This window comes from Lathyrus oleraceus, chromosome 5 (genome assembly GCF_024323335.1).
Source record: "Lathyrus oleraceus cultivar Zhongwan6 chromosome 5, CAAS_Psat_ZW6_1.0, whole genome shotgun sequence".
Classification (NCBI taxonomy): domain Eukaryota; kingdom Viridiplantae; phylum Streptophyta; class Magnoliopsida; order Fabales; family Fabaceae; genus Lathyrus; species Lathyrus oleraceus.
The window spans coordinates 205324891-205346402 of record NC_066583.1 but is presented as its reverse complement, the minus strand read 5'-3'; the positions used below and the strand labels follow the sequence as shown (position 1 = coordinate 205346402).

General features: G+C 34.6%; 1 protein-coding gene across 1 annotated transcript; it reads left to right on the top strand.

Moving 5' to 3' along the window:
* The first annotated feature begins 10391 nt into the window (after window positions 1-10391).
* Window positions 10392-13629, top strand: LOC127082884 (TPR repeat-containing thioredoxin TTL1). Its single transcript, XM_051023111.1, has 5 exons — window positions 10392-11702; window positions 11808-12003; window positions 12274-12446; window positions 12542-12875; window positions 12983-13629. Exons 1-5 carry the CDS (start codon window positions 10732-10734, stop codon window positions 13106-13108), a joined length of 1800 nt encoding a protein of 599 aa, XP_050879068.1. The 5' UTR covers window positions 10392-10731; the 3' UTR covers window positions 13109-13629.
* The last annotated feature ends 7883 nt before the right edge of the window (window positions 13630-21512 follow it).

The window sequence follows — 21512 nt, the reverse complement described above, 5'->3', positions numbered from 1 at the left end:
TGCCCCATAAGTAATTCTATTTTGAAACAATAAGAGTATTGTTTAATCGATGTGAATTACATTCCAATATCATTTTCTCTGAATTTATCTTCACTATTTTTAATTCATGTGCACTCTATACACATGTTTGATTAGCCTTAGATAAACACCATAACGATAGTAATCTATAGATTAATGTTGGTCTCTGTGGGATCGATAATATTTTATATTACTCTGACGTATTCCGTATACTTGCGGAAAGCACGCATCATATGTCCCTCCCTTATCAAATATTTACTCATATTATTATGCCACGTGCATCCAGATTGTTTTAGCCCACAGAAAGACTTGTTCAATTTAATGGAGTAACTTTCTTGATATCCAAAATAGTGCCTCTGGTATATTAAACTCTTCATGGAGGGACATGTAAATGTCACTATCAAGTGATCCATACAAATAAGATGTTACAATATCCGTCAAGTTCAAATTGAACCCTTTGTGTGTTACAAGGCTAATTAAATATAGAAAATTACTTGCACCTACTACATTTGAATATGTTTCATCAAAATCAATCTTAGATCTTTGTGAAAATCATTGAGCAATAAATCTAGATTTGCATATCACAATTTTATCATTCTTATTTTGTTTTTTTATAAAAACTCATTTATATCCCATTGATTTCATACTTTGACGTGTTCCTACTACATGCCAAAAAATGAGTCGTTTGTAAAGTGACCTTAATTCTTCTTCAATTAAATCTATTCATTTTTGTCATTTCTCACTCATTTTGTTTACAAACTTTAATAGACTTTGATTCTTGATCAACATTATCATTTATCACTTTTAGCGTTATTTTGTATACAAAGAGAGTGTCAATATTTATTTTATTTTGGATCCATCACATTTTATTCTTGACATAATTTATCGAGATTTCTTTTTTTTCATGAATTTCAGGTACTTGGTTGGTTTTTCTAGAATTCAAAAATAAATTATGTCAAAGTAATCTTAGAGTTTTCATATCTTCATTTGAGTTATCTTTAATTTTATTTCCTTTTCTTATAGAGGACTTCTAAAATTGGAACCAACTTGCCTACCATACTCCATGCACAGTTTCAACTCATTTGAATCAACGGTTAACAAATTTAATTTAAAATTTGTTGTTATCCAAATCAAAATAGATAAGGTGAAATGTGTTTTTGTCCTCCTAAGTATCTCAAACTTCACTTTTACTCACTAAATTTTTTTTCTTCAAAGAATGATTTTCCTAATATTTTTCATCCACGTTGTTGGTCCCTCCTATTAACTATTAACTTATGTTAAAAATATGTTGACATGACACATATCGTGGATGATTTTTGATAACTGGGCATACATGTGGTTATACTAGCATAGCAAAAATGTTGACATTACATGCCACTCGTAAATTTGTTACCATTTTATATTATTAATGTTAATAAATTATATAGAGACGATAAGTCGTCTCTAAATTTGTCGCTAAGATGAACATCATACATAAACCCATAAGTGATAACTAATCTGTAGCTAATTCAAACTTATCATTCTTCTATTTTTTTTCATCCTAAAAAATTGCTTATAATGACCTAGACTTTAATTGTTTTCATATTTTTTTGCATGAAAATTTAACATGTTATAAGGATCTCTCTCTCGCAAAAATTGATTTTTTTTGACATAAGATTAATTAAATATGATTTTTTTAAGCCTAATTTTTTCGTGAAACGGAAACAATGCAAGCTTTGACATAGGATTGAATTTGAGCTAATATTTTGCACGGACTTATCTCATAACACATGGAAAGGATCTATAAATTTTCTTGGCATTCCAAATAAATCTTGATTTATTTTAATTTTTTGATCGAAACTCGTATATTAATGTATTTTATTAAGAGACAAAAATAACATAAACATAGACCTACGCATCATATTTGATCAATTTTTTTTATGATTTATATGATAATAAATCGATAGGAAATATAAAGTTTTGTAGAATTACGGCGATACTTCAATCTATTTTATTTTCTTGAGTGTTAAGTGCTCAAGAAGAAGAAAACAACATATGCATATGCATATCCACCACATTTTAGTCTAATTTTTTTTTTTCAGGGATTTCAATGACAACAAATATAGAGGTACTGCAAAATTTCGCATCATTCCAGATATACCTTAATTTATTTTGATTTGTTTTGGCCTCTTACAAAAATACATTTATATGTGTTTTTATTGAAATATTAAAACAAATCGAGACTTATTCGAAATGATACAAAATTTTGCAGATTCTTTCTATGTGTTATGAGATAAATTCGGAAAAAATATTAGTTAAAAACTCAATCATATGTCATCGTTTGCGTTGTTTTTATTTCTTGAAAAATCGGCGCTTAAAAATTGATATTTAATTCATTCAATATAAAAAAAACTTTAGTTTTTGTGAAAGAGATCTTATAAGGTGATAAACTTTTATGCAAAAAATCAAGGAAAAAACGAAATATAAGTTTAATTAATATCACTAAATATAAAATAGTAACAAATGTCACATGACATTCATGTTAGTATCTTTCTCATGCTGGTATTGCCACGTGGATGCCTACCTACTAGAATTGTTTATGTGACATGTAACTTCAATTTTTATTAACAAACACTAACAAGAGCACCAAAAATATTGATGAAAAATATTTGGGAATTTTTACGAAAATAACCCAATTTTTCGAGAAAATTCCCAAAATAACCCTGGTTTCAAAAAAAATCCCAAAGTAACCCACTTTTAGGAGGAGGCGCCAATCCAATTGACGACTCCTCTTAAAAATTGAATGGAGGCGTCAATCCAATTGGCTAGGACACATGCCCTAGCCAATCCAATTGGCGCCCATGTGTATCAGTTGAGAGGAGACGCCAATCGCCTCAGTGTAAAATTCATTTTTTTTGTTATAAATAGATGTGTTGTATGAATCATTGTTCCACATCTCATTTCATCATTTGGCAATCATGTTTGATGTTCGTCACTGATACGGAAAGATGATTTATGCGAGAGACAAACCTCAGATGTTGATGTTGTTCTAGAACATCACTATGTTCGATTAACTGAAGAGGGAGCTGGTTCGTTGGTTAGATGGGAAAATACCAGAAGAGTAAAAAATTAGAAGTATTGAGAGACTCGACAATATCTTTGGTTTGGTGCGAATGAAAACTGATAAGGATGCTAGGGAAATGATGTTCGATCGAGATGACATTAATTTGATTGTTGTAATCCGTTAGAAATATTTATGTTTTCAGTTAGCTTATATTGTACTGATGTTTGTTGTGAACCTCGTTGTAACAAAAACTTTATGATATATAATGATTGAAGGTTATAGAAATACAATATTACAAAAATCTTATGACCCAGATGATGCTCCTCGATTGAGACAGTTGTTCTTGTTGTGTCCTGGTTGACAATAGATACTACATAATCTTATCATTTTATCTGTCGAATCCATTTCTATCCTGATACATGTGCTGTTTGGCCTTCCTTTTTTCTTTCTATGCATCTCGTCGTTGTGCCAAACTATATCACCTTCGTATAGAGGCCAATATTCCTCCATTGGTAGTACGGAGAAGCTTTTATTATATACATTCATGAAGGTGAAGGCCTTGTACACATCAAATAAATGGATGTAGGCGTTTTGACGAGTATATGTGCATGCTGCAATAACATGGGAGCAAGGAATGCGGAATGCCTGGAATTTTCCACAGTCGCACCAACTACTGTTTAGTCTAACAACATAGGCTAAATTTGGTCTCCCCTCGTTGTGATCCATTGTTTCCTGGACGTTGAAATTTTTCCTATGACGGTCAAACATTGTTACATCGTGTGTGCTAGCTTTGATGCTCTCCTCTTTCATGACTTTCATGCAACACTCACTGAATACTTGCCCAGACATTAACACTGCACTCCATCTTTCACTTCTGGTTACGAACATAGAAGCCAACCTACAATAGGTCGATCTTACCAAGGCGATTATTGGCAGATTTCTAATTCCTTTGAATACCTCGTTCATGCATTCCACAAGGTTTGTTGTCATATGGCCCCATCGACAAACTCCGTCAAATGCCCTTGTCTACTTCTCTACTAGTATGTTATTTAGCCATCTTCCTGCGTCTTCATTAGACAGTCTAATTTCATCATGATAATATTGAAATGACGACTGAGTTAGAGCATACCCAGCATTCACCACCTTCTTGCAAAGATTCTTATCTTTTATTGCACGCATGAAGTTTTGTGCTATATGTCTAATGCAATAAACATGGGTAGAAGAAGGATCATGCCATCCGTTGGCATGGTTGTTGTAGGCACTCTCAATGACCGCATGTTTATCAGAAATCAAACAGAGATTGGCTTGTGGAGCCACATGCGTTCTGAGATGTCGAAGAAATAAACCCCATCCACCAGTCGTTTCACCTTCAACCAGAGCAAAGGAAATGGGAAAGACATTGTTGTTTCTGTCTTGTGCAACCGCCATAAGCAAAGTACCCTTGTATTTTCCGTATAACCAAGTGTCATCAATTTGAATAATAGGTTTGTAGAATACGAAATCTTTGATGCATGGGTCAAACTCCCAAAAGAGACGGTGAAAGGTTCTATTACCAGTAACACAGGTTTCATCTGGCATCATTGCTGGCAATGTCTCCATAATTGCCACAGTTCCTGGGACATATGTTTTTAGTGCCCATAAAAACCGTGGCAATTCTTTGTATGAATCCTCCCAGTTGCTGAATACCTGTTCAACAACCTTTGTCCTTGCAATCCAAGCTTTCTTGTAAGATGGAGTATAATTATATGTTGTTCTGATATGGGATATAATTATACTCACCTTCACTGATGGGTCTTTATTAACCAACAGTAGAATGTCTTGACATATCAATGCAGCACTTAATTTACGGTGATCTTGTTCAACGTTAGTTGCAATGCAACTGTGAGGTGAGTCTTGGATGTTGATAGTAAGATACTTAAATAGGTGAGTGATTTGTCTCACATGTAAGCTAGTTCGAAGTGATGTGTCGCACATGCAAGCTAGTCCGAAATGATGTGTCAACCATGCAAGCTACTCAGAAGTGACATGTCCAGCATGCAAGAGAGAGGACAGCCACGTGTCACACATGCAAAGACACACTCCAAATGAATTGGCACCCCCTTTCATTCTTTGCACATGGACGCCAATCCATTTGGCGACACCTTGTCTTGCATGCATGCAGATCTCGAAACCAAGCAATCAGACCTAGGTGTTTCATGCATGTCCCTATGGAGGCGCCAATTTGAATGGTAACACCATGTACAAATTGCACATGGGCGCCATTTCAATTGGAGACCACATGCAAACACAATTTTCCATGCTCCAATTCATTTTCCTATAAATTCATCCACACCATCAACACTTCTTCCACACCATCACTCACAACTTCTTATACAATTTCATCTGCAACAACTTCTCGTAGTTTCATCTGCACCAACCGCTTTCATCCCCGATAAAATGTCTATTCTCACCAATGGATGAATCGCACAGAGGACTTGTTGCAAACATAGCAACCTATGTAAGGATTTTATTGTTTTGTTATTTGTTTTAATAGAGTGTCTTTTAATAACATATCAACTTAGTAAAAAAATTGTTCTTTCTTTTATAGGATGTTTCAGGGTTCCGGACTCGGGTCCACGAATATGTCCACATGGACCCGATGATTCAACCTTATGTTGAACTCGTCGGTTTTGGTCATATAAGCAAGATTTTGTCTTGGTCGGTAGATAAAAAATTCATTCTTGCTTTATGCGAAAGATGGCGTCCCGAGACACACACATTCTGGTTCCCAACTGGTGAGTGTACCGTGACGTTAGAAGACGTCTACATGTTTTTGGGACTGCCCATTGAAGGTAAGGTTGTAAATGGTAAAACCAACTATGAAAATTCAATTTGCATGGACCTCTTGGAGACTGATTTGTTAGATGATAACTCAAGAGGTCAAGGTATACTACTTTCATGCCTTAAGTCATACTATAACAGTTTATACTTAGATGAGCATTCTACCGAAGATGCTCGAATAATAAAAACTAAGTGTTATATGATTTTAATTGGTTCTTTTTTATTTCCCGAAGATAGTGGTTCTAGCATGCATATTATGTATTTACCTTTACTTAGACATGTAGATAGAATATGAAGTTACAGTTGGGGATCTGCTTGTCTGGCCTATCTCTATAGCTCTTTGTGCAAAAACTCACACAAAGACACATCTACCTTTTCTGGATGTGCTGTTTTGCTCCAAGCATGGGGTTGGTCAAGACTACCGTCCCTAGCACCCATCAATAACAACCCTTTCACATTCTCGTATGCACAAAAGTAAGTTGTTTAAATTGCTATATATTTACTTACTTATTTAAAGATTATTACCTATAACTGATATTTTTACCTTTTTGGTGCAGATGGTCTGCACGTGGTATGAGTTATAACAAATATCCTAGACATTGTATTACTCAGTATCGCAATCTGTTGGATCACCTTCGACTGACAGACGTAAGGATAATAACCTCATTATTTCGTTATAATTTGTTATCTTCTTCTACCAAGATTATAATCCAATTTTCTTTCACATTTCAGTTCATTTGGCGTCCATACCTAAATTTGGATCATGACCACGAGGTCAACACTGAAGACGCGGCCGTATGGACTGCATGCACACCGATAATACGATTCACAACTGTGGAGATGCACAACAGTGATCGTGTGAAGTTGCAGTTTGGTATGCCCTAAAACATCCCAGATCCCCCAGCAAGCCTAGGAGAATGGCATCTGCGCAAAGTTAACGACCAATGGAACTTCAATCCATGGCAAAGCTTCGCAAGATTGGAGTGTCGCAAATGGAAGTACCACAATAACCATGTCTTAACTGACGTAGTCATGCCAAATGAATAAAAACCAAGTCGTACTTATATGGCTTGGTACAAATCGGTTGGTTTTCAGTTCACCGTCGAGGATATGTACCTGTACGACCCACGCCAACAAACTTACACACTAGACACCTCAACATCTAACCCCCTAACAACATTGTCAGACCGGATACACACAACCCCCTGTCCGTCAAACTTTTCGTTCCACCAACACACAAACATACAACCAAAACATGCCATACACCCAACCCCAATACCAAGAGCATACCCCATACCACCACCAACAAATTGATCATCAACCTGAGACCCAACATCGCTTTGCATCCAACACATCACCCTACCAAAGCCGCCTTAGCCAGAACACCCAACGATCATTCAAAACCAATCGCCCCTCCTCCTACCATAGCCAAGAAGCCCAAACCTCACAAAACCAAAACCTCCAACAACCCTATCTCTACCAAACACCCCAACAATCTTTCCAACCTTTCCTCGACGCATCATTCACACCCATGTCTCCCTTCAACCATCTCGGTCGCCCACCAATGAGTCAAACACAACTCAACTACTCTAGCATGGGTCATGAACTCAGCTACGACGGTACACCCTCGATGCATACTGAAGACTACGTTGTCTGACTATCTCAACAGACCATCTTCTGTAGTTGGTAGTGACGTTCATGGCCCCTCAGATGCTCAAACACCATAGTGAATCATCAACGTGGGTTAGGGTCACGGGTTAGGATAGCTAGGGGATGTGGGACCGGAGGTCGGTTAGGTGATCCCGGTCATCACCATTCGACTTTTTTTGTGTAAACGGAAAATTTTATTAATATCAATTGGTCATATTTCAAAATTATCTATCATGTAGATCATTTAGCAAAAAAAAATTGAATTTTACACTGAGGCGTCAATCCAATTGGCGCCTCCTCTCAACTGATACACATGCGCCAATTGAATTGGCGCCTCCTCCTAAAAATGGGGTACTTTGGGATTTTTTTTGAAACCAGAGTTATTTTGAAAATTTTCTTGAAAAACAAGATTATTTTCGTAAAAAATTTAAATATTTGAAAGATAATTGTTTAAAATAATTTTTTTGAGAGAATAAAAATAAATTTAGGTACAAATTAGAGTCACTACAAACATATTTAATCCTATAGATATTCTAAATATTTAATTAACTTTTTTCTTAATCATATATACATCAAATATTACATACAAACTTTGTTAACAAATATAACACCATAAAACATAGGACATATAATTATAAATAAAATTAAAATAAACTAAACTAAATATGTGTTATTAGAATTTAAACAAAATAATATATGTATAATATAAAATATAAATATTTAAAGAAAATAATTTAATTACTCAAATCACCACTAATATTTATCTTTAAAATCAATATCATAAATAAATATCTATCATATTAAATATTAATATCAAATCAATTTTTTTATCTTAATAAACTAATAACATTTGGTTATGAAATGGATATTTTTTAATCTTACTGAATTTACAATCAAAATAATAATTATTTTTTACTCGTATAAGACATAAAAATATAGAGCACATCCAATATGAGAATAAAATTTAAGAATAAAATTATCAAATAAAATAAATTGTCATATTAGAGAGAATAAAATCACTATTAAATTTTAAATACTATCAAATAGAATAAATAATGTAATTAAAATATTCCTTTTTCTCACTCATCATTCAAACAAAATGTCTAAGTCTTTAATCACAAATATTTATCAACGAATATTAGTTTTTAAAAAATTATATAAACCAAACATATATCACAAATAATATTCTAAATGATTTATTAATTTTATTTTAAATAAGCATAAATATAAAACATGGACTTTTTTATTTTAACTCTTCAGAAGATATATCACAAAAGATGAAATTCATTACTATACACTATCAGTGTAAAAAGTTTTACACCGTCGATTCATCACCATCATCCGTTTGTATTACTTTATAGATTTTTAAAATAAAAGTCAAACTTCTTTTAATATCCGACGGCTATGATTAACTGATGGTGTAAAATCTCTTTACACTGTCAGTGTATTTCAATTAAACTCACAAAAGATTTATACATATATTTATAAACAATGATGAAAAGTAAAATTTTCAACCCATCTTTCCGAGATACTTTAGGATTATTCATTATATATTTTATGAGTATGTTACAAATCATTACATGGATAAACAAATATACTTTGTGCATTCCTTCTGAATATTTTTACCGTATTCATAAAACTAATATATATATATATATATATATATATATATATATATAGATATATATATATATATATATATATATATATATATATATATATATATATATATATATATATATATATATATATATATATATATATATATATATATATAATATATATATATATATATATATATATATATATATATATTATATATATATATATATATATATATATATATATATATATATATATATATATATATATATATATATATAGTTTTTTCAAGAATTCAATCACAAAACTAATATATGATATAAATGTACAGTTTTTCATGAATTCAATCATAACAGTCGCTCAAGATATTTAATATTAAATTATTAATTTTTATTTTGGAGGATTGATATTAAATTTTATTTATCTAAAATCTTGTTGATGCAATTCTTCTTAAATTTTTAAATAGGATTGATACAATCCTTTTACAATTGATTAATATAATTGATGCAAATCTTTTAAAATGACAATTCTTCCGGTCCTTGCAATTATTTTAAAATAGTTTAACATTAATTTTGTTATAATTTTTAAAGAACTATATCATCCATGTTGTTTATAAAAAAATTATTTATTGCACAAACATTCAAAGTTGCTTTATTAATTCTTGAGGAACTATATAACATGTCTATAATAATAATAATAATAATAATAATAATAATAATAATAATAATAATAATAATAATAATAATAATAATAATAATAATAATAATAATAGTAATAATAATAATATTAAACTATTATATTGTTATCTTTTAAAATGTTTGATAAGTGCTTTGATAATTATATAACAAGTTTTTTATTTTATAATTTTTCAAAAATAAAAGAAAATAAATAAATGAAAGAATCAATATTAGTTCATGACCAAAACTTCTTGCTGATGATAATATGTTACGAAATTAAACAAAGAAGTGAGAAAATAAAAGAAGAGATTTTCTGATATTAACCATATGAATCATATTTATTGAACATTATATACAGAGAATTAATAAAAAATCTCTTCAAAATGAATATCCATAATTATATTATTTATAACTATTATTATTATTATTATTATTATTATTATTATTTGCAGTTATACATTTCAATTTCTAATAAACATCTTTCTATAAAAGGCAAAAACAATAAAACCGCGTTCCATTTTAAAGTTCGATTATAAATAAACTAAGTTTCATATTTAATTCACATGTTATAAGTTTTGGCATGTTACAGCTGGAAAGTTATGAAGCTGAAATCCCTTCTCTTTCCGTGTCTTCGTTTCTCGTTTTCTAAATGAAATGTCAATTTCTAAAATTGTACGTATCCTTATTAAGCCAACGACCGAATTTGTTGCTTGTTCTGTCACCAATACTATCAAACAAAAAAAAATTACAGAATTCAAGGAAGAAAATCAAAGCCAGAGACTATTGCAATTTCAACGTTTGCATTTCATCAAACACCTAACCTGCATCCCCTATTTTCCTCTCATGATCGTCCCTACAATCTTCATCTCTGCAACATTTTGGATTCTAAGGTTTCCATGTGTTTAAACCCTTAAAGGTTAGATGAAAAAAATGGGAGACCATTCGCCAGAAAGAAAAGTAGGCTGTGGATTGATAACAAACGTATTTGGATTCGGACGACATAGTATATGGCCGAGGAAAACATCATCTGCGAATTCTCTTCCCTTACCAAGCAATGCTGCAAATGATCAAAAACGACGTCGAAGTGCTTCTAACGAGGTTGTTTACGTCGATCCACCTTCGCGCAATACTTCGACTCCGAGGTCTGTTTCAAAGCCTACTTGTGCATCAAATAATAATACTACTAATAATAATAATAATAATCCGCCGAGAAGAAACCAACACCAAACAACAATGGCAATGCCACGCGTTGTTCCTGTTCATGTTCCGTCTAAGGCTTCAATTTCACCATCTACTCAGGGGTATGTTAATCAAGGAAGGAGGGTACAAAAGGAAGCTATTGGAATTTCAGGTGAGTTAGAAAGTATGATCAATGATCATCAAAAGTCGAAGGGGAGTGGTAATCTCGTTCGCGCTTCTTCTGGCAATGTTATGTTGTTTGGGAATTTAGGTAATATTAGGCAAGGAGATAAAAATGATAGTTATTCAATTGCAATGGATAATTATAACCAGTATTTTGAAAATTCAAATTCAAATGGAGGAGGAGGAGGACACAAGAAGAAGAATGTGGTGAGTATTAGTAATGAGACGAAACCACCAATGAATTCAGGTGGTGGTTCGCTTTGTAGGGCTATATCGACTAGAATGGATCCAGAACAATTGAAGATAATGGGGAATGAGGATTATAAGAATGGAAGATTTGCGGAGGCGTTAGCGTTGTATGATGCAGCTATTTCAATCGATCCTAAGAAGGCTTCGTATAGAAGTAATAGAAGTGCGGCCTTAACTGGTCTTGGTAGGCTTCTTGAAGCTGTGTTTGAATGTAGGGAAGCTATTCAGATTGATCCTCATTATCATCGAGCTCATCATCGTTTAGGAAATTTGCATTTAAGGTAGGCATGCATATGCAATTATGCAATCCTAATTCTGTTTTTGTCGCCGAATACGCGTAGTTTTTTTGCTTATATTTAAGATCGGTTTATTATTGTTGATTACAGACTAGGAGAAACTGATAAGGCTCTATATCATTATAAACAAGCGGGACCAGAGGCTGATCCGGATGAGGTTGCTAAAGTGAAGATTCTTCAAGCTCATCTAAATAAATGCACTGAGGCTCGCAGGTTAGGAGATTGGAACACACTCATTACCGAGGCTTCCAACACTATATCATCTGGTGCAGATTCTGCTCCACAGGTACTCATTACTTAATAATTGGCTTGTATATGATATCATCTAACCAACCACTATTTTAGTTTATGGTTTTAAATAGCGGTTACGTAGAGTAACCTTAGCAGTTATGCAGCAAGTCATTATATTGCAGTAAAATAGCAGTTGCAAGCCTCATTATAAAGCTATTATCTTAATGAATATCTCTCTCTCACACACTGACACGCATATACATGTTATGTTTCGAGTTTCAACTGATTATGTCCTGATTTTTGAAACTGGTTTTGGCCTTTCAAGATATTTGCATTGCAAGCCGAAGCTTTGATAAAACTCCGTAGGCATCATGATGCTGACAATGTAATGTCAAAGGGTCCTAATTTTGATGTTGACGATTGTACAAAGTTCTTCGGACCAATTGGTAATGCAAATTTGTTAGTCACTCGCGCTCAAGTTGATCTGGCTGCTGGCAGGTAATTAGTACTACTACTTATTTAGTTTCTACCAATGATTTAAAGAAAAACATTGTAACTTGACAAATCACAATAATCATATATTGTGTTATCAGATTTGATGATGCTTTAGAGGCAGCACAGAAAGCAGCAAGGCTAGATTCAAACAACAAGGCAGCAATGAAGGTGTTGAGAAAGGCTCGAGCCGTGACAGCTGCAAGAGGCAGAGGAAACGACCTTTTCAAGGCGTCGAAATTCTCTGAGGCTTGTATTGCATATGGAGAAGGGCTTGAGAATGATCCATGTAACGCAGTTTTACTATGCAATCGGGCAGCTTGTAGATTAAAACTCGGCCAATTAGAGAAAGCGGTGGAAGATTGTTGTGCGGCGCTTAGCTTGCGCCCATCTTACACCAAAGCAAGGATGAGAAGAGCTGATTGTAATGCTAAGGTAATTATTTTAAATTTTTCATAGAACTTAATTAATATTTTAAATTGTTAAGATTTATCTGTATATATGATATGTGTGATGTTGATATACTTCGAAATTGGTTATAGTTGGAAAGATGGGAAGCTTCAATAGCAGACTATGAGATCTTGTTAAGAGGGACACCAGAAGACGAGGAAGTAAATCGGGCATTGTTGGAGGCTCGTGTACAACTTAAGAAACAAAGAGGTGGATGAACGACATGGCAATATATAAATAGAAAGGATCAAAGATCCGTGAAGATACGAATGCAATAAACATCTGCAAGTATGACAAGCTTCGTTTCTGAGGGAGAAAAGAGCATTTTTTGCGCACTGGCGATTGAAGAAAAACACACATGAAAATATGATCGATTCTTTCCAAAAAAGGTAAGTATGGTGTTCGGAGCCCAAAAATGAAATTCACTTCAGAACATTTCAGATGGAAAAAATCTGTTTTGAGGCTAAAGGAATTAAAGTTACATGTTAGTTATGTATAGTAGAAGTAGTAGCATTGGCAGTTGGTATGCTGTGTTTCGTTTATTCTTTTTATTTTTCTGTTTCTTTTAATGTACTTACTTGTTTATGAAGGATTTCAACTGTGTATATTAGATTTGTTCATATTAACACTTGACAGGTTAGCAAGTATTCAGGTTTTCTTGTCTTTTTCTTTGGCATTATGTCATCTCAGACGTCTTCTCCATATATTGTTATTCAATGTCAAACTGCTTGTTAGATCTGATTTTGTCTGTGATAATTGTAAGAGATAAAAGGATGTTTCTCTTCAATAAAACTTATGAAGAATGAAATGTTGAATCATATGTGAGGTAAAGTAAATGAATGATTGTTTGGTTATTCTTCTCGTCTAGAACACTGTACTAGGATTTTTCTCTTAGGATCTGTCTGTTAAGAAAATAATACTCCCTCCGTTCCTTTATAAGTGTCACTTTCTTGCAAAAAAAATTGTTTCTTTTTAATTGTCACTTGCAAAGTTCAAGGTAGTATTAATTGCAATTTTGTCAAAATTACCCCTAGATAATGATTGCAGAGAGAGAAAAAGTAAAGTGTGTGTAATAAATAATTAAGGGTATTATAGGTAAAAGAAAAATTATTGTTTGAAAAGTAACAATAATGATTAGCTTCCTTGGTATGTGTAAAAAATCAAAAAATGACACTTAAAAAGGAACGGAGGGAGTATAATTTAAGTTACTCCAACTCTATAGGTCATAGTAAATGTGCAACAGGTTATTATCATGTTATGCAGTGTTCAGTTTTTAGGCTGAGATTTGACGCAATAGATTGTAGTAAATGTGTAATAGGTTGCATCCCTTTTAGTTTTTGTATTTTTGAGGTAGAGATTTAGTGCAATCGGTTGCACGAAATGTGCAACTCGTTATAGGTTGAGAAGTTTGTTTTTCTCATTAGTTGGTTAGTTGTATTGTTTTATATGATGGTTTAAATACTCATGTTGGATCATGAATGTTAGTATGTCATATTTTCACTTTAATTCTCTCATTCTCTCCATCTCTTCATTATTCACCATTGTTCTTGCAATTGGGGTTTTACCCAACATTAGGCATCAAGAGTTAGGTTCTTTGATCGAACACTTAGTGTTTGAAAATGCTTTCCATCTCCAATAAATGTATCCATGCAAATCTCCAAATTCTCAGTGTGAAGAATTATAACAAGTAGTGCAAACAGATGAATGTGTTGTTTGGTTATTAAGATGTTCTTGAAATGATCAAGAATGGTGTTAATCCACTTGTAGAAGGTGCAATGGTTGCACGAAGAACTATGCACAAGGAGGAGAAGACAAAAGATTTCAAAGCTTTGTATCTGATTAATCAATGTGTTGATGTTGATAACTTTGAGAAGGTTAGTGATTGCACATCCTCAAAGCAAACTTAGAAAATCTTGGAGAAACGTTATGCAGGAGCTGATAAGGCAAAGGTGGTGAGGTTACAAACTCACAAGAGGCAGCTGAAGTTAATTCAAATGGAGGAGAAGGAAACCATTAGTGAATTTACTACAAGAACCACAAGATTGGTGAATCAAGTGAATGTTTGTAGAGAGACAATCGACGAACAGTATGTGGTTGGTTAAAATCTTGAGATCGTTGACGTCAATATTCCATAACGTAGTGGTTTCCATTGAAGAGTATAAGGATATTTCAACTATGAGTAAAGAAGAGTTGCAAAGTTCTCTTGAGGTTCATCAGTAGAGAATGGGGGAGAGGAATGTTAACAAAGTAAATGCTGAAGTTGCCTTGCAAGCTCGTTTCGTTGGAAATGACAAGAATGTGAAGGGAAAGTGGTCCATGAGTAGAGGTAGAGTAAACTACCACAACAAGTGTGAGAGAGATTCCCAAAATTTCAACAATTCAACATTCTAAAAGGGTTAAAGCAGCGGCAACAAAGGTGGTGGATCAAGAAATTACAAAGGTGACAATAATAGAGGAAGAAGAGGAAGATGGAAGAATGAGAAAAGCAATGTTCAATGTTACGATTGCCAAAAGCTTGAACATTTTTTCCGCAAATTCCATGCCAACAAGAATGACCCACAAAAAGTTAAAGCAAAGTTTTCAAGGCAAGAAGTTGATGAGAGCATTGTTAATGGAGATTGCTGAAGTAGAAAATAGTGCATAAATATGCAGCCAAAGTCGGGTACAATCGTTTGAAAATGTGATGGTGACTACGCGAGAAGACACGGAATGCAACAATCATTAGTACCTTGACTCCGGGTGTTCAACACACATGACGGGAAGGAAGGATTGGTTTGTTAAGACTAACAATTGTTGAAAACAAGGTGAAATTCACGGATGATAGTAGACTTGCAACATATGGTATTTGTGACGTATCAATCAAAAGGAAGAATGGTGAACATTCATTGATTAAAGATGTGTTGTATATTTTGGGAATCAAATATAATATTTTAAGCATTGGCCAATTGCTTGAAAGGAATCACAAGATTCACATAGAACAAAAATGTTGAAAGTTATGGATACAAACGAGAGTTTGATCCTAAAGGGCCCCTATGACTCAAAATAGAAGATTCAAAGTTAAATTGAAAGTAATGGAGAATAGGTGTCTCACAATGGCTTCTAGTAGCGAAAAATGAATATGGAACTATAGGCTTGGGCGTTAAAACTTCAAGGACCTCAATGCTATGCAGAAAAATAGCATGGTTACGGGGCTGCCATCGATTGATATGCCAACCAAAGTATGTGAATAGTGTGTGCAAGCCAAGCAACATCAAGACAGGTTTAGCAAAGATGTGGGATGTAGAACCAAATGTCACTTTGAAATGGTGTATTTATATGTTTATGGATAGATGCAATTTGACTCAATCAGAGGCAATAGGTACTTTGTCAATTTCATTCATGATTTTAGTATAAAGTTGTGGACGTAGTTGATCAAAAGAAAAGATGAGGTGCTGAAAGTATTCAAGAAGTTTAAATCCATAGTGGAAAGACAACATGATCACAAAATAAAAAACTCTAAAAACAGATGGTGGAGGTGAATATGTCTCGAATTATTTTGGGAAATTTCGTGACCAAGAGGGCATCGTACATGAGGTAGTGCCACCCTATACGCCTCAACAAAATAGAGTCACCAAGAGGAAGAATTGATTGATTATGAACATGGTGAGAAACATGTTGAAAGGGAAGAACTTTCCAAAAGAATTATGGGGATAAACGGTGTCGACAATTGCATATTTTTTGAATAGGTGTCCAACAAAGAAGCTGGAATATATTACATCTGAAGGATATTGGTCCAGAATTCAAGCCAAACCTGAGTCACTTGAAGGTATTTGGTTCGGTATCATATACACATGTTACGGATCAACTTAGAAAGAAGCTAGATGACAAGAGATAACAAATGATACTTGTTGGGTATCACTCTACCGGTGGCTACAAACTCTATATGCAGTTAACAAAAGAATCGTAATCAATATGGACATGAATTTTGATGAATAAGAGGACTGGCAACGTGCAAAATTTAACTCAAATGGTGTTGGAACTATTTCTGCAGTGTTTGAAAATGCAGAAAATACAGCCAGTAAAGTTTAGGTTGAAGAAAATGTGAGTAGATCAACAAGGTAAAGAGGCATGCCCACAAGACTACAAGATTATGAGTTATTCCCGATAATGAAGTAAACAATAATGGTGATCTTGTCCATTTTTCGCTCATGGCTAAATCTGAACCTATGAAAATGGAAGAGGCCTTGAGTGATTCAAAGTGGATATGTGCTATGAAGGAGGAGCTGGAGTCAATTGACAAAAATAAGATATTGGAACTAGTTGATCTACCAGAAAGAAAGAAGTTGATTGGTGTACAAAGTGAAGGGAAATCCCAAGGGTGAGATAATCAAGCATAAGTCTTGATTAGTTGCAACGAGATTTTTGTAAATAGAAGGTATATACTTTGAAGAAGTATTTGCACCAGTGGATAAAATTGAAACCATTAGTCTAGTTGTTGATATTGCAAATAACAACAATTGGTCAATTTACCGAATGGATGCCAAATTTATGTTTTTGAATGGTTCTTTAGATGATGAGGTGTATATGGCATAACCATATGGTTTTATTGTAAAAAATAAGGAATCCAAATTCTATAGATTGAAGAAGGAATTATATAGGCTCAAGCAATCACCAAGGGCTTGTAATAAAATACTTTATTGGTTTTTAAAAGAGATAGAATTTGATAAACGTGTATCTGAACATGGTGTGTATGTGAAGAAAGATGCAAGCAAATGAGTGATCGTCCTATGTCTCTACGTTGATGATTTATTGATTATGGACAACAATGAAGGTTACATTACCAAGTTTAAGGGTGATCTAATGAAGGAATTTGAAATGACCGATCTTGGTCTCGTGACATATTTCCTTGGCATTAAGTTTCAGAAGTCTGAAAAGGGACTGCTCATGCATCAAATGAGGTATACTTTTGAGATATTAAAGTAGTTAAAAATGGAGCATTGTAATGTGGAAATTACCCATAAAGGTCCAAGATTGCAGCTGTCAAAGAATGAAGATGAGCAGGATATTAATCCAACGTGGTACACGAGGCTGATTGGATCATTGTGATAAGTGGTTTTCGCACCATTTTTATTAGTTGTTTTACTTCGTTATTTTCCCGTTTTTTGTCCAGTTTACTTTCGTTTATCATGTTTTATGCTTTGGTACTGTGTTTTAGTTGTTCTCAGGTTTTAATAAGTATCTGGGGTGCAGGAGGAACAAAAACGAGCAAAACATGAGAAAAAGGAAAAAGTTGGAAATTTCTAATACAAAATCCATAGGGCTGCTATGGGCGGCTGTAACACCTCCTACGGGACGTAGCAGCCAACCCTAGATCCCCCTTCTTTTGATGTGTCTGGTATAACTTTTTAGTGGCCTGCTATGGTCACCCGTAGCAGCTGCTACAGGCCATAACAAGCAGGCATATTTTCTCCCAATTTGTTTCCTTTTTCGACTCGATTGCTACTGTGTGGGGACTTGTGCATCTTTGGATATGAATATTTTTTGATGTAAATTGACATTAATCACATATACTTAGTCCAACATTGGAATTTTCTATAAAACTCATAGGTAGTCTTGAGTTTTAGGATCCAGTTTTTCATGTATTTATCTTTCCCATTCTTTGTACTCAAGTCTCCATTAGAGCACTAGTTAAAATTTAATTTAAAGTAATTTATTGTTAGTCGAGTTAGATTTATCGCTTTCATTATAATTTTTATACTATTTTAGTTGTTTATCATGATCTCAATTTCGAATATTGCTCTGATTGTGTTATTCCTCACCATGAGTGAGTAGTCCACTAGGGACTAAGGGTCACGGGGCTTATCTCATGATTATTTGTATGATTTATCATAAGTCAGTTACGAGAGTGTTTGTTCATGTTTATTTTAATACTTGAATTTTGTCATTCCAACCCTAGTACGAAAGTAAAGAGTTCTCAGGTACCGATCATAGTCTGAAAGGATATGTATCGGTACCCGAGCGTAAGTTTTTAAACAATAGAGTCTAATAAAATGAAAGTATTGGATGTGATACAGAAATTTCCCATTTTTATAGTCGTGCAAAAGTAATGAATCCTTGGAGAGTAATTCAGTCATGCAAAAGCAGACGAATTATTCGTCACTGTCATACGGTGAACTGGACTTTTTGTGTTTTTAATCGCAATGTCGCGGTTAGCAAGAGTCGCCACCGGCTTTTCTTTTATCCCATAAGGAAAGGTGGAAAAGAACAGGAAAGACCTTAATTTAGATTCTTAGGTTCGGGAGGTACGTTATACAAAGGGAAGGTATTAGCACCCTTTGTATCCATGGTTATCCATGGGCTCTTAATTGCTCAATCATTTATGTTTTCTAGTTTGAAAAAGGTGGTTGAGAAATGTGTAGGAAATGTTTTGAAAAGGAGAATTTAACTTTGTAATGATTCTTGCATGAATGTATACAAAGTGGTTATCTCATTTAGATTTGAAAGTTATTTAGAAAAATATAACTCAGCAATGATCCTAGTACGGATGTATGCTAAGTGGTGATTTTCCAAAAAAGGATGTTTGAAATATGTAAGGTGGGAAAAATATTTTAGGTTGTGAATGAGCAATTAAGGGTTGTACCTGTCCGAGGTCTTTCCGGGCATTTCCTATCCTCATGAGGGTAAAACTGTCCTTACTATTGAGAAGTAAGTAGTTTTATCCTTGGGATGTAGAAGGGTCATCGTAGGGTCATCGATAGGTCATTGAAGGCAACAGTAGTGAGGATACCTTAGCATTCGAAGGGGCTATCATCATTTCCGTAGGCTACACCGAAGGGTCATCGAGGGACAAAATTGTATTTCCGAAGGCAACATCCGAGGGACCATGATTTATTTTATGATGATTTAATCGAAGGGCCATTGCTAAGTGTATCCCCACATTCGCGGGACATGACCGTATTACGTAATCGTGGGGTAACAAAGAGAGGTCCGATATCATTTATTTAAAGTCCATATTTTAACGTCCATTAGGTAATTATGATGAATCTCCACATTAAAATCAACACATTAAAATCAATACATTAAAAATTAATACATTAAAATTAATTAGGCAATCAATATGAATCTTCACATTAAAGTGAAGTAATTTAGAATCCATCTCCACGAAGGTCTCCCACACGTAAAGTGGAGTACCTAGCCGGCCACTTCATTGAGGATATGGAAGCCTTTACACCATTCAACACACGGGTTAGAGCATTGAGATAAAGTATGATTTGACAATTGCACCATAAGATAAACATAACAGTTATGAGTTCAGGCCAAGTGATGCAAAAAAAAAATCATAATTAGACAAGCATAAGATAGAACAGCAAAGAGACAAAGCAGCCACTGTCCCGCTCGCCTCTGCTTCGCCTAGCGAAGGCTCAGCGAATGCTCGCTGCAGGCTCGCTTAGCGATGAGCTAGCGAGCGGCCACGGGTTTGGAGTTTGACAGCAGCATGACTTCCGAAAACCTGCACTCTTATGGCATTTGATCACAGGCATAGCATATACAATGATATAGGATGTTCATACTTAGATTCACATGTGAAATCAAATTATATATCAAAACTTTAATCATAATGCATCATGCATGTAAAGAATATCGATTGAAAATGTAAAACAATGGTGATACGCAAACCTGTGTGCAATTGCGATATTGAAAGGGACTGATCGTTTGGATGCCGGATTGAGTGGGGCGGCGGTAGTTTCGGTGCGGATGGGCTTCCTTCAGGTTAGTAGGGTTTCTGCGCCAGGGTTTCCGTCCTTCTCTGTCCGTCTTCCTCTGTGTTTCTCCCTTTGGGTCTGTCCTTTTTCGTGGCTGAGGAGCTGGTATTTATAGTAGTAGAGGTGGTGACCTAATGGGCTTAAAATGAGGTCCAAAACTTCAGATTTTCGCAAGCTTCGCTAGGCGAAGGAATTGCTCGCCTAGCGAGCAAGCCATTCTGGGCTTTTTCCTGGATCTGATGCTTCGCTGGGCGAGTGTCATGATGAAGTATTCGCTATGCGAAGGAATTGCTCGCCTAGCGAGCAAGCTGGTTTGGGCCACTTTTGGATTGGGCCTGTTGTGAGCTGGGCTTTTGTCCATTTGATATCAGTGCCTTGCAGAGCAAGTCGGAGGGTCTTGAGGAATGCTTTGTAATATCAACGGGAATATTTTGGGGTATGACAGCTGCCCTTGTTCAATATTCTTGAACCGAGAGAGTAGAATGGCATGTGTCGTTCGTGGTCTGGAGGTGAAAGATTATTGAACACTAGAATGCCCCGAAAATTTGCGCTTGTCCATTAGTCTTGATGGGGATGGCCTTAAAGATGCCATCCAGGAAGTTTGGTGATGGGAGCTTCAGGTTGTGTCGTACGTTAGACGATATCTGAAGACATGGATGTCATATCGGGTCATACGCTAGACCGTATAGTGAATCATCCATCATGCTGTTGACTTCGCTGGGGAGTCAGAGTATGCTGTATACTGCTGGGGATAAGGGATCAGAATGGATCATACACTGGACCGTATCTGAATACCAGAGTGAGCTGTTCGTTAGGCGGATGACTTTGCCGAGGATGAAAAATCAGAACGGATCGTACGCTAGATCGTCTCTAAGTTGAA

Excerpts from the sequence above, each read along its gene's own strand:
- LOC127082884 (XM_051023111.1), top strand. The coding sequence starts at position 10,732 with ATGAAAAAAATGGGAGACCATTCGCCAGAAAGAAAAGTAGGCTGTGGA. Across the intron at positions 11,703-11,807 it reads TTAGGAAATTTGCATTTAAG|ACTAGGAGAAACTGATAAGG; the intron begins GTAGGCATGCAT and ends TGTTGATTACAG. Across the intron at positions 12,004-12,273 it reads GTGCAGATTCTGCTCCACAG|ATATTTGCATTGCAAGCCGA; the intron begins GTACTCATTACT and ends TGGCCTTTCAAG.